Below are 13,379 nucleotides of genomic sequence, written 5' to 3' on the forward strand. Positions count from 1 at the left end.
CAATGGGTGAAGTGATGGCGGCGTCCGCCCGTAAGGACACTTACTCACTGCTCACACTTCACCGACCGTGTAAGAGGAAACATCCGTTCTGAAGAGCAGCGAACAAAGGGCGTTAGCAAAAGCACAATGAGCCAGAAGCATGCGGCGATGTGTAGCATGCGATCATAAGGCCTAAGAAGTTTCGGTTGAACATTTTGCATAAGATTTATTGCCAGTGAAAAGACGAAGCTTCAAGTGCCCCAACACACTCGAAACGCTCACTCCCGCAAAACGTACTTCCTGAAGCTGAAGTGAACTACTTCGAATCGACAGGCGACGAGCTTTTCGGATGAATACAGAAACATAACTCTCGGTGGCGGTATAATGTTAAGGGATTGATAAATTGTTACGATGACGATGACTTTATTTTAGCACAGACACAATACACGCACACACTGTAAGTTGTTTGGCTTTTTGTTTTTTTGGTTTGTTTTGGATAGTAAAATAGACATATTGCAGTTCTAAACAGGGAAGGAGCGGGAAATTATAGGCTGTAGCTTCTAACGATGCCCTTTACTGGTCTCTGTTTTCTGTTTTTCTTGTTATTTTTTCTACTGTTTTTCATGTTTCGGTCTACCATTTAGTGTGTGTGTGTGTGTGTTGTTTTTCTTTTTGGCGAGATTTAATGTTAAATGTTAAAGAGTTTAGTTTTCGTTTAGCTTATTAGCCTAGTTTAGACTTCTACCAAGAGTTTAGCTTTAGTTCTAACATGAAGTGAAGATATAGTTAGATGCTTTTTTTCGTACAATTGTAGTATTAAACTTGTTAGACTTTTTGCTTGCTTTCTTTTCATGCTCAATCGCTCTTTTTTTCTATTTCAAAGCCAATTTGTCATTTATAACCATCTTATCGAAATAATGTCCTTCGTAATACTGCCATTAGGATCGTTCACAACACGTCATCTTGCTTTCGTTTACTGGTTTCCTTTATTTATTGTCTTACTTTTTCCCGTGTTTTTTTCTAGTCTACTGTTTTCAAATGTTTTAACGTCTTTTTTGTTTCTTTTTATTTTTTTGAAAAGTAAACAATTAACCATTTGCCAATGCGTTTTGTTCTTCTCTTATTCACTTACCTTTTACCTAATCGATATAAAACTAGTAACACGTCGATTAAATATAGTTTTGTGGCTGTTATTGTTGTGTTTTTCTGTTTGTTTCTATTCTAAATGTTAAACATTATTATATTTATACTTTTATTTTGGCACCTAGCACAACGCAATCGTCCCCGCAATTAGCGCTTGTCTTTGGATTTGGATAATGGTTGCTTACCGGCTTTACAATCCATAACCATTCGGTACAAAATACCTGCGGACCGTCAGTAGGGAGGGAACGAACCCATCCAGCTCCATTTGACGTGCTCAGCTTGTCGCCTTTTACTGTCACGTTTTGCTTTTTTCATTCCATAACAAGTGCAAGTTTTGTCTTAAAAACACACGTATAAATACTCTTACTAAATACGCTATCATGCTTGTCTTGTTTTTGTTTTTTTTCTGTGCCATTTTGTGTCTGACATTTTATTATCTTGTTCGCTCGAATACTCTCTCTAGTGGCTAAACATTTGTTTTTGTAAGCATTCAACAACTCGTTTCTATTTAGCTAAATATTTTCGTCTCGCTGTTCTCTGCACAAATACGCTACGCTAGTTTAAAATCTGTGGGTGTCTTGCACGTTTAGGTATTTGGTGTGTATTGTCATTGGGCATAGTTTGGGTTGGGTTTGTGCGTGTGTATATTTGTTTATGGTGCAGTTTTCTTGTTGTGTGTTATTGTTTCTGTAGTTGGTTTCGTGTTTGCTATCTCCTCTACGGGGTTGAATTCCATCGACACACTGAACATTAAAGTGTTACGGGATGCGGAGGAATGCAGCTAGTGAACAGTCAGACTACACACTCTTTAATTGCTAAACATTTCCATCCCATTGTTGGTTTATTATCATGCAATTCTAGTCTTTCTGGTTTGTTGTGTGGTTTTTTTTTCCTCTCCAAAGCTTTTAAATCTAATCTACTGTAAATATAACATGCATACATTACGGCGCTTTCCTTTTACCTCATTCACTCTCTCTCTCTCTTTCTCTCTATACACGGGAACCAATTGAGCGGAAAAACGATTGTAAATCGCTTCCACCGTCAAACATACCGCACCTCCTGTAATAAATTTATTGTCCACAGTTCTACTGGTAATGTCTTTTGTGTTTACTATCTTCCAACTCTACTACTAAGTCTCATTTTTTATGTTTTTTTGTTATTATTTTGTTTTTTTTTCGGCCATCAACATTCAGCTCAACAGGTTGTAGCTATTTTAATATTATATGTTTGTGTGTGTTTGTAGCTTTTTTTGTTTGTTGGTTATCACAGCTAATACTACCGTTTTACATCGCGCGGGTATAAATACGCATCTGTGGATGGGTTACTTTTCCTCTACGGTTCATGGTTTTGTGCTTGTTAGCTATTGATTTGCTTCTTTTTCTATATAATTGCCTCCAACAAATGGTGGCAATTAATTTAGAAACTTGCCATCATTTGATCACAAAGCTAAGATACATTTCCTTATTTTTTTTTCTAAATCAACAACACGCCCCTCCGAACGACAAGCTATTGTAGGCTTTAGGTCTCTACACACTCATCGCTTGTTTGTGCTGTTATACGAAATACACTCTACCGATGGGGTTCTCATAATGTGTGCGGACTTCAGCTAGTATTTGGCTTAACAATACCCCGTGCAACATGAAGTCCAATATGAAATTCTTCTCTTTATAACGCCACACGCTTCTTTCTGCTTGGTGGAATAGGCTCTACTTCTAAAATCGTTTCGCTTCAATTTTGTTGCTAAGCAACAACATCGTCTTCGGGTGCATTCAAACAAACCCCATCGCACTGAGCTCCTCTTGAACTAAAGAGCACGAAAGCAAATGGTAAGGAAAATTAATTACACTCCACACTTTCCCAATCACTTGACACTTTGCTATGGTCGACTGTATTGCGTTTTGATTGCATCTAGTTCTGGATAAAACAGAAACTTGTAGCAATGTGTCCATTCGAATGCGAAGAATTTGCGTGCGAGAGAGAGAGAGAGAGAGCGAGCTTGTTCGAATTGACTTGTTAATTATAGTTTTCCTAGATGTGTGTCACTGAGCTAAGGATAAGCCTAGCTCCATGTAGCAGGGCGAAAAGGGTTACATGGCTGTACGCAACGAACCGTGGAGGCCTGTAGGCCGTGGTTGGAAGCAATTCAATTTGTGTCACACTTACCACTCGCTGTGGCTATCGAGTAGGAGGTTCTGCTTTCATGCACCCTGATGATATTAAATCCTGTTGCCATGGGGTGGGATTTTCGTACAGACTGGAGATCGGGAGAGAGAAAGGCTCATCGATTTCTGAGTGTGCGATGATGTAGTGGAGCTGGCGTTGGGTATGGAATGCTACAGAAACTCACGGCAAGGATTGAAGAACGAAGTGTGTTTTTGTGTGCCTAATCTCAAAACGAATGAAAATGGAATTGAAGTTCAACGTTGGGATAATGAAGGAAAAATATGTTGCATTCCGAACCGATTTCTAGGAAACAAATGAATGTTTCCATTTGTTCAAGTGCCTAATTGTTCCTTTCGATCCAGTGTAGGTTGGCAAACAAATTGGAATGAATGAAACCGAAACGAAAACTGTTTCTCGCAAACTAAACTTGCTTCGAGTAATATGGACCAGGAGGAGTTATTAAATGGGAATATTCCAGAATGAATTTAAAGCTCATTAATCAAACATTCTGTATTGTCCATTACTAAAGATTGATAGATAAAGCACATAGAGCTTAATTACTCTTTTTTGTGTGAAAGAGAATGGAGTGAATGACAAGGATATCCTTTACCCCGAGCCCAATATTGTGATAAAATGATTAGTTGACTGAATGTGTAGAAAAATGGGTCGATTCAGTGTCAAAAAAGGAATCTTGTGACTTTAAATTTAAAATCTTCACAATTTGTTATCCTTGCCAATGTCAACAACACTGGAGTTTCAGCTTTCTGTTTTCTCAGATAAAACTCCCTAAAAAACTCATGTTTCGCCAGCCAAGTGAAGCCGATTGCTATGAAATGATTTCCCATTTTGCAAAGGATTTCCTTTTCCGCCTTTCTCCTTAGTCTATTTCGAGACAACAAATCAAACGATCCTGTAAAAATAAAACAAACAGGAGAAGGAGGAAGGAATGTTGGTAGAACCGTAATGTTCCCAATGAATCCTCAATCTCGTTAATAAAACACCCAAAAAAAGCGTAAAGCACAGCGGAAAATAAAACCAAACAGCTGCTGGTGGTTACACGAGCGCGAAGGACACACTTAAATCTTGGTCACCCTCCCCGAAAAGTGCGCCCCAAAATATCGCTCAACAGTGAAATGGCAGAGAGTGAGAGAAAAAAGTAGAGAACTTCTATCCCTTCCGTAAAGGAAAAAGCCCATTACAAACCCTTCAGAAAAGGGGTAAAACTGTAACGACCGGGAACGTCCGTTTTTTTGTGCAGTGGGAGTAAAAATAAGCAGAAATGCTTGCGAAGAGTTTGTGGTATTTCTCGGGGTCAATGCCGGATTCCCAACGTTTCCCGGAAGAATATCGGAACAAAAAAAAACGCAGGAAATGAAACGATCCAAATTCAACAGCGAAATATGGAGAGCCAAAATATTAAAAATCGAAAGCAAAAAAAAAACACACACCCACACTGACCTTCTAATTTACGCTTGGCACAATGGAGGAGAAGGGAAAGCATCTAGTTGTTAGGAAAATTAGCCACACTTTGCTACCAAGCAAGCGCCTCAATGAGTAGCTTTTCTTTCGCGTTCTTTGTGTTGCTTGCTTCGCTTTGTTTTGCGCTTGTACCTTTAGAAAATAGGATAGGATCACTTGCCGGCAAAGGGTGGGATTGATTTCCATCATCAAAATAATCTGGATCGGTTTTTAACGACCGGAAAATGGGGAGGCAACTTAAAGCGAAGTCGGAACTTTTTCTTATCGCGTTGGATTAGCGAACTTTTATGGTTGCTGATTAGTTCCCTTTTATGGTTGCTGATGTGGCTTTTACTTTTGGAAAGTTTTTCAACTCCAGTTGTTCGACAAATGTTACTTTTCCGGTTAAGCTTTTTCTTTGTTTTAGATAAACTCACAGCTTTGCTGGCTGAGTTTCTAGGCAACTGAAATGTTTTAAATATAATAGAGAATTATTGCACGCATCCTTGTTTCATTAAATGTTAAATAAAAAACAGTTTCGCTTGAAATAATCCTAAATAAATGAAATTAACTAGCAACAAATATAAAAATGCCAACATTTTACGCCCCAGGCGAGACACAAACCTGACAAAGAAGACACCATCACGATCGTCTTCTTCCTTCTGCCGACGTGAAAAACCTTAAACCACTAAAAAGCTAAAACATTTCACTTATCTTAACCGTTGGGTTGCGGGAGGCGAGTCGCCTTACGGGTTCGGGTTCTGGGCGGCCTGGCGCCTCAGATCGGACCGTATGACGGCGGTTACGACGGAACCGACCAGCAGCATCACAGCCATCGTTACGTTCGCCACGATGTCACCGTTCGTGTTGAGCAGCTCGGAGTAGAGCATGGTGAAGGTGATACCGAACACCTGGGCCGCCGCGTTCAGCAGCCCGGTCGAGGTGCCTTCCGGTTCCGGGTACGTCAGCTCGGCTGCAAACTCGAACCCTACCGGTAGGTAACCGGTCATAAAGAAGCTGGTTTATGCAAAAAAAAGAGGGAAAATAGGAACATAATGGATAGTTGAGTTGAAGCCACACCTTGCTGCTTGTCATACGCAGTGACAAGGGAGGGAGGAGAAGAGTTGCTTACCCCAACAGGGCGGAGGTGACGTACACCACAGCAATGTGACCGACCGACAGGGTGAAGGTGTAGATCCACATACCGATCATGGTGAAAATGTACACGGCAAGTGTAGTTTCTCTGATGAAAGAGACGAACCCGGGGGAGAAAAAGCAACAAACGTGTTAAATGTTTTACTGTTTTGCTACACTTTCGCAATGACACTCACTTAAATCGATGCGTCTTATCGAGCACGATACCGCAGGCGACCGATCCGAGCATGCCGGCGAACACGATACACACACCAATGCGGCCCGCATCCACCTCATGGCCGGGATAGTGCGTCAGGACGATCTGTTGAGACACAAGAAAGAAAGGAAAAGGGGGCTTAATAACGGTCACGGTACAAGTGCCTTGAGGGGATATATGATGAAAAGGACCTCCGGGAGTTAAGTGAATGTCATCAGTGACAAGCGTTGAGAGAGTTCATTCCCTTTAAATTAACCTAACCGTCTATCATTAGAGAGGGATCAGGATGTGTGCGAGACACTGGCTATCGGTGACAGAAAAAGTTATTTAATTAATGATGGTAAAAGCTCATTTCTGTCGTCCCGAAAATGATGATGAAAAGTCGGATGGGACATTAATCCTGTACGTGGGTGGTTTCCTAAAGGATTTCGGGATGAAAAGCTGTCAAATGCGCCTGGTGTATAGGCTACCCGCAAAGCATGGGGCTGAATTTAGCAGCGCCATCTGTTGCTTGGTAAAGTGTACTACTGGGAGCGCAAAAAATCATTGGAGTGAACATTGGAACATTTAGGATAAGTGAAACTTTGATGTTACTATTTCATATGGTAGATCTGCTCGTGATAGTATAAATAAAATTTGGACATCTCCGACATATTGCCCATTATTTTCGTTTTAAGTTTCTGGTATAATCTATTATGCTTTCCCTTTCTCCTCGCACCCAGACATACCTGATTCAGCAGCGTGGAGATGGCATAGAACACTCCCACGTTCATGCCGTACGAGATGAGCAGCAGCACGTAGTTCCGGTTGAGCATGAGGCGCTTGATCGAGTGCAGGAACGGTGACGACTGCAGCGGGTTGGGCGTTTTCGTCGCCTCCTGTGCAGCGGACGGTGGTGTCGGCGGTGCCGCCTTGAAGACTGCGAAAGAGACGCCGAGGAAAGCGAGCGAACCAAACAGGAAGAAGTTTTTAATTAACCGCGTACACAGTCCGTTCCGGTGCGGCAGATTGGGATGACGAATCACATGGTCGCACTACTGTAGTGCCTATTTTTCCGAGTGCTGCTTTTAATTACACCTCTAGCGTTCCATCATCATCACCTACCGCCCGCCCTACTGAGGGACCAAACCGTAGGACGACCAAGGATTACTTACAGAACAATACCAGCACGACCAGCACGGACGTGAAGCCAGCCACAATGTAAAACATCAGCCGTAGGTCATCACCGATGAGGTTGATGTCGTCATGGTTTTCCACCAGCATCGGTGGCACAAGAAACCCGACCGCTATGCCAAGCTGGAAAGGAAAGCAAAAAGCAAGATGTAAAAAGTGGAAAAGGGTAGTTTTTCATCTGCGCTCCAGATTCAGAGTCCCAAACCAGGCCCAACCAGGCTACCAAAAAGGAGGCGACGGACTTTTTGGTGGCGCGTTGAATGCTTTAAATTAAATCGAATAAATTTCCTGTGCCATACCACGGCTTTTGGGTTGGTGAACCTTTTTGTCCATGGTTTTGGATAGGTTTTCCACAAGAAAGCTTTTCCCGAATTTTAACAAAACGCCTGTCCTATCGGTAAAATGTATCTGACAGTCCAGGGAGGATTTTTAATAAAGCGGTTGTTGAAGTTTTCATTATGGCTTTTTCCTTAAAACTTAGGCATGTGAGCAAAACTATATCGAATTCACAACTTTCCAGCGTGCACGTGTGTACCCAAGGCTGTAGATCGTGACGTGTGTTCGTGTTTACGTAGCGGGTGGTTATGTGTAAAATGAGATTGATTTACAGCTAGGACCGTGACACAGCCATGCTAGCATGTTGCTCCAGAGAACAGAATGAGTACCCGAACACCCTGGGATGGTGCTACGATGTGCCTGGGTGTGCAGTGGATCATGATTCGCAAGTTAATAAATTATTTGCAGTAGCCCTTTCTCTTTCTCCCCCCATTGCCCACACAAATTTCCCATTAGCTCGCAGACTCCCATTAGTAAGTGCGAAGTAACGATCGTTTATGGGCGATGTGATAAGAGGCTTTCGGTGTGGCGAGCGGATTGGAGGAAGCGAGAATGTTAAAGGGCGGCGTTTAATTAAACATATTTTAAATTATTCATACATTGTGGCGGGCGTGTAAAGAAGGCGGTAAACTGTTTGATGAATGTGTGTATCGTGACAGCTTTGAGGCACACACGCAAACACGCGCGCTCTCCCATCCATTACGTAAGGTTGGCCATGTGTGTGACCCCGTTGGTAGCTTAATGACGCCCAAAACGGGTGCAATCGATTTTAAGCATCCGTGTCGATGTGTGATGTTGTACGTGCGTGATGTAGGGATTATTTTTTTCAGTGTTATAAACGACATTGATTGTTTTCGATGTGTAATCAATTTGATCGGCATTGTAATTTGTAATAATTAATATAATGGATAACTTCAGGTCTGTTTGATGAAACAATAAGAATATTATCGTTTTGCAGTACAATTATTATAATTATTCATCTAGAAATTGCTTATAAAGTAAACATTCATTTGACAAGCACAAAAAATTGTTCATGGTTTCCCATTGAAAGCAATTGAGTAACTCCCTAACGAGTCTATCCAACTGTTATGAGTATTGCGTTAAATAATTAATTATCAAATACACCAGTACCATTCCATTCCATCATTATGCATGTTAATTACTCTAGTTGCAATATTAAAAAAAACAACATTAAAATCCTTTATGCACCCTCCACACTATAGTTGAAACTTCTGCCGCTTTCTATCTGAATCCTCTCTCCCTTAAAAATGACATGCTGGGAGTTCAAATCTGCACAAACCTTGCTACGTGACGCGTACTTAATTGTGCACCATTTTCCGCCCAGTAATCACACAATTTAATGCTTTCGCACTATCAAAAAAAAAAAAAAAACAGAAGAAGAAATGCACATTATCCAACATTGCAAAGCAAAAAACAAGCAACGAACCGCCCATATTGAGAATTTATGAATTCACACGTTTATGTGAAAGCTCGCGTTGACATAAATCTGCCCAACCAAACAATCCAACTGCTGCTGCTGCTGCAGCACCCAAAACGCACCCACGGGGTATTTCGTTTTGTTTTGAGGTTTTGTTAAATTGTGAAAAAGTTTCAGTGCCACCACCGAATGGTAGAGTGCCGCCACGTACAAGCATCTGATTGCACTATCCCGGACTGCACTGTACTCCCGAACACCCTGATCCCCGCCGGGCTGTGATCTTGAAAAGTGAATTCACAACACAGTTCATGAATATTTATTGTGATAAGTTTCGGCTGCTTGCAGCAGAAACAATTGCAGCACGTGACTGTGGTGCGGAAAAACAATCTTTGGTGTTTTTTTTCATCTTCTTCTGGGGAATGAGTTCAGTTTTCTGCTGGAAAATGGAATAAATTGAAGTAGGTCTTTGGAAAGCAAGAGAAAAAAAGAGATGGAGGAAAAATAAATATCAACCAAAGAGTGAACAAGTTTTTGCAAACGATACATCGCTACAAGCTGCGTTACATTGGCGTCTGTGTACGGTTGACAGCCAATAAATCAAATCGATTTTCGAACCGTGAGCTGGGAACAGGAGACAAGGAGCGTAGAATACGAAATCAGTTACCGGTCAGCAACAATATCACGTTTTTACGATGCGAGCTGCTTCTGACTTCTTTTTTTGCTGTTTGTTTCCAGTCCAGACACAATAAGGACAGCTCAGCGCCGTTACGAAGGAATTGAAAAACGATTTTCTCTCCTCCAACCACGTTACGTTACTTTACATCATAACCCATTTGGAGTTCGGGCAGTTTTTCAACACATGATCAATAAATAATACTATTAACGATCGGCGCGTGTTGAAACGCTTTCATCGCAACAGACTTGTGGACTACTGTTCAACAATTTCGATCCCAACCGGACCTTCTAAGGACCCTTGCTCTCCTAAAGTACAAAACATGCGTAGGTTTCTGTTACACTTGAAGGCATCACTTAAATCCTGCTTCTCATGGTCACGGTCGAGGGAGAAAAGGAAACGAACGTCAAAAAACGTTTGCAAGAAATCCCCCAAAAGGTCGATACTTTCAATTTCCTTCCACTTACCGGTTGAGGTGGTTTCCGGTTTTCAACCTATTGCCTCCCCCCCACCACGCAAAACCATCCTCAGATCCGGTCGGTTTGAGGAACAGATTCTACAGTAACATGAATCAAGTGTTACGTCGACAGTGAAGGTCCCTCAATTACTGGGTTTTTTGCCTTTAGGCTTCCAACCGCTGGTACAGTGTGAAGAGAGAGACAGAGTGAGAATTACTTCGCTTGGATCTTGTTTCCTGTTTCCATCGGGTACGCAAGAACCGTCCCGTTGGCTGATGGCTGTTCCGGTTGTGATAAAGCGCAGACCCATTGCTCTAACCGAGCTGGAGCGTTCGTTTCTGTTTGAGTGAAAAACAAGTCTGCTCTGCACTGGGGAAATCCTTTTATCGCACCGCCGGTGACGGTTCTAGTGCGTGTTTGGACTGTTTGGACGGGTGAAACGAGCCTCATGAGTTCATTTTTTAACTCACCGCCAGTGTCAGCGTCAGCATGGGAACGGTATTTTATGAGAGTGTGAAGAGTGTACAGAACATCGCCGCAGCTCGTCTTTGTGCAGGGTACAATTCAGAGCAGAGCAATTGCAGACAGTAACACTAAACAATTGTCCGGTATTGTCCAGTTTCCGGTGAAGGGGAATTGTGCGATAAGCAGTAAAGCGTCTACCTTTTTGTTCGATCTGGATGTATATGGTTAAGGCGGTGAAAGGGAATTGTGACCATAAAAGAGATGATTTATGGTGGGTAAGGTTTTTTTTCCGATGAAAATCTATGCGTATCTAGGAATATCGGTCTTTAAGGTTCGAATTTATTTTTAGAAAATTATGGTAACTTCATTTTCTACCAAATCAGATTGAAAATTCATAAGAAAGCGTTAAACTCTACTGAAGATCTTTGTAAAGAGAACGATTGCTGTGCCAAACAACATAAATGCTTTAATGTGGCACTCTCTTTCGTTGTGACTCCCTACAAAGAACAAAGTTCCGATAATTTCATGTGCAAGCGAGAAGGAGAGCTAGACAAAAAACGCAAACGTTTGCCAAAAAGTTTCCCCACAGCTTACGCATTAATCGTTTCGATTACGTTGAGGTTTGTTAGTAAAAGCAAAAAGGCTCCGTGCTCTACTTCACAGTGCTTGTCTGCTTAGGGGAGTGTTTTTTGGTTAAAGCTTTGTCCAGCTTCGTGCTCATATTTGTCCCAGTTGGGTAATTTGGTCTAGAGTAGTAAAAAAAACTACAATGTCCCCCATAATGACTAACTTTTCCGTTGCAGACGGATGAAATCTTTCGCTGCGAGCTTCCCGCAGCACAAAAGCACAAACAAACATGTCCGGAGAGAAAATGAAACTAAATTTACTGTCCATGCAGGCACCATTTTGTTGCAAATGTGCGTTCGCTGCAGCGCTGGGGATGCACGAAGCGACGGTGAGAAGCGGTACCATTGCATTAGCTAAATGGCTTTCCTTCGGTTGGTCAATTTGATGAATAATGTGCTTTCATGCAGAATCTCTTTACAGGTGAAGGTGAAAGGATCGGTTTTCTGAAAGAGAAACCTGACAGCGAGAGCGCTTCAACGTGTGTGGTTGTGGTTTTATTTAGGGAGTTGAGTCTTCTGTAGCTCCAGAAGGTAGGATGGAGCTTTTTCTTTTGTTCGTTTTTTTGTCACGAAGAAAACAAGTCATAACGTACTCCATAGAAGACCTGTCTGTCTTCACTTAATCGGCTTTCGGTGGAAGTCAACCGTTTGGATTGAAAGTGCAATTCCAAATCCCTTTGTCTGTCACTCCGTTGCTGAGAACGTAACCCATAGGATGGGGACCATTTTCTTGGAACGCCAAAATGAAAGAAGAAAACACCTTTTCCATCAAACGAATTAAACTCAATTCCCCCCAGCTCAATAGAACAGCGCAACCCATTCATCATTCGATTGAAAAGCTTGCCGGTAAAACTGTTGCGCACGTGCCGCAAGTGACAATGATTCGCAAAGAGTACGACGCGCAATCTGCGAGATAACTATCGCCAAAAACACCTTCGGGCGCCCCACTGCTTCATCGAACACAGGTGAGTGCACAGTGCACAGAATGCGTCAATGGAAAATGGATTGAAGCAACGGGGAGTAAAAAATGTGCTCCATTTAATGTCATTTCTTCTCGGGGAGAATCCTTTTGATGCGTTCGAACGAATTTTTTCCCCCGCTTGGATCGAAGGATGGATGGAATGGGCGTGTATTTACGATGTGTAATAAAATTGAATTTTCGGACCAACATCGCCCTCCCCGAAGCATCAGTTTGGTGCGTTTGAATTGGCTTCTTTTTTGCTTTTTTTTTTTGGGAGCAAATTTTGCTGCGTTAGAAGGTTTAGTGATTTTTTGTTTGCTGTTTTCCCAATCATGTGCCTGCACTGACCAGATTTAACGCACACTCGAAAAAAAGATCCTCTCCCTCAATAGCGCAGAACCCATCAATGCAGTGAAGCGATTTTCGTTTGACGAAACGAAAGCTCTCTGATAGCATGGGGATTGAAAATGGCAGTGAAATGAAAACAGTTCCCCATGGGGAAATGGCGAAAGCGTTTGCGAACGATAAACGGTCACATAAAATTTTAACCATGTCAGCCAATTCATGGTGAATGACAGGCGGGAGGGACAGTAACGCAATTGGATTAAAGCTTAAATGATTTAAAGGAAAAGTGATCGATCAGCATCAGGTTTGTTTGGTGAGATGAACGAATTTGTTATGCATTCTTTACCATGAAGTTCTGTATATTACACCCTCAAAAATATGTTAAATATTGCTTACATTATTATATACCTTTAATATACCAACATAAAAAATAGGATTTTTTTTCCTTTTTTTTTTCTCTTTCAAGCTGACATAACACACCGTTTATAGACGGTGCACGATAGAGACACAATTGACCAAACAAAAGGTCACGCTGAATGCTTACACAAACACAAACAGTCAACCCCAGTCGGATGTTTATATTGGAGACGAACCAATGCTGATCCATTTGTTGACAAATGTCCAACGATCAACAAACGCTTGTAGCTAAACGTATGGTGGTGTAACTAATGGTATTCTTCTCTAGTTCATCATTGTCATCACCATTAGCATCATCATCATCATCATCATCATCATCGATGTAGATGGCAAGCAATTGGACGCAGCCATATCTCTGAATGGTCGATGTCAACGTTTTCCGCCTCTTTGCTG

At 41.8% G+C, this 13,379-nt stretch overlaps 1 protein-coding gene across 4 annotated transcripts in view; it reads right to left on the reverse strand.

The window, feature by feature from the left end:
* Window positions 1-366: 366 nt before the first annotated feature.
* The window catches only part of LOC1276505 (heme transporter FLVCR2), a 37,973-nt gene continuing 24,960 nt past the window's right edge, over window positions 367-13,379 (reverse strand). For all 4 annotated transcript variants that reach the window (XM_061663499.1, XM_061663502.1, XM_061663503.1 and 1 more), the window contains exons 7-11: window positions 7,249-7,390; window positions 6,823-7,013; window positions 6,075-6,199; window positions 5,876-5,986; window positions 367-5,760 (exon numbers count right to left, since the gene is read on the reverse strand). In XM_061663499.1, the coding sequence (XP_061519483.1) occupies window positions 5,490-5,760; window positions 5,876-5,986; window positions 6,075-6,199; window positions 6,823-7,013; window positions 7,249-7,390 (840 nt within the window). In that variant the 3' untranslated portion in view covers window positions 367-5,489. The remainder of the gene's footprint in view (window positions 5,761-5,875; window positions 5,987-6,074; window positions 6,200-6,822; window positions 7,014-7,248; window positions 7,391-13,379) is intronic.

This window comes from Anopheles gambiae, chromosome 2 (assembly GCF_943734735.2).
Source record: "Anopheles gambiae chromosome 2, idAnoGambNW_F1_1, whole genome shotgun sequence".
NCBI classification, from domain to species: domain Eukaryota; kingdom Metazoa; phylum Arthropoda; class Insecta; order Diptera; family Culicidae; genus Anopheles; species Anopheles gambiae.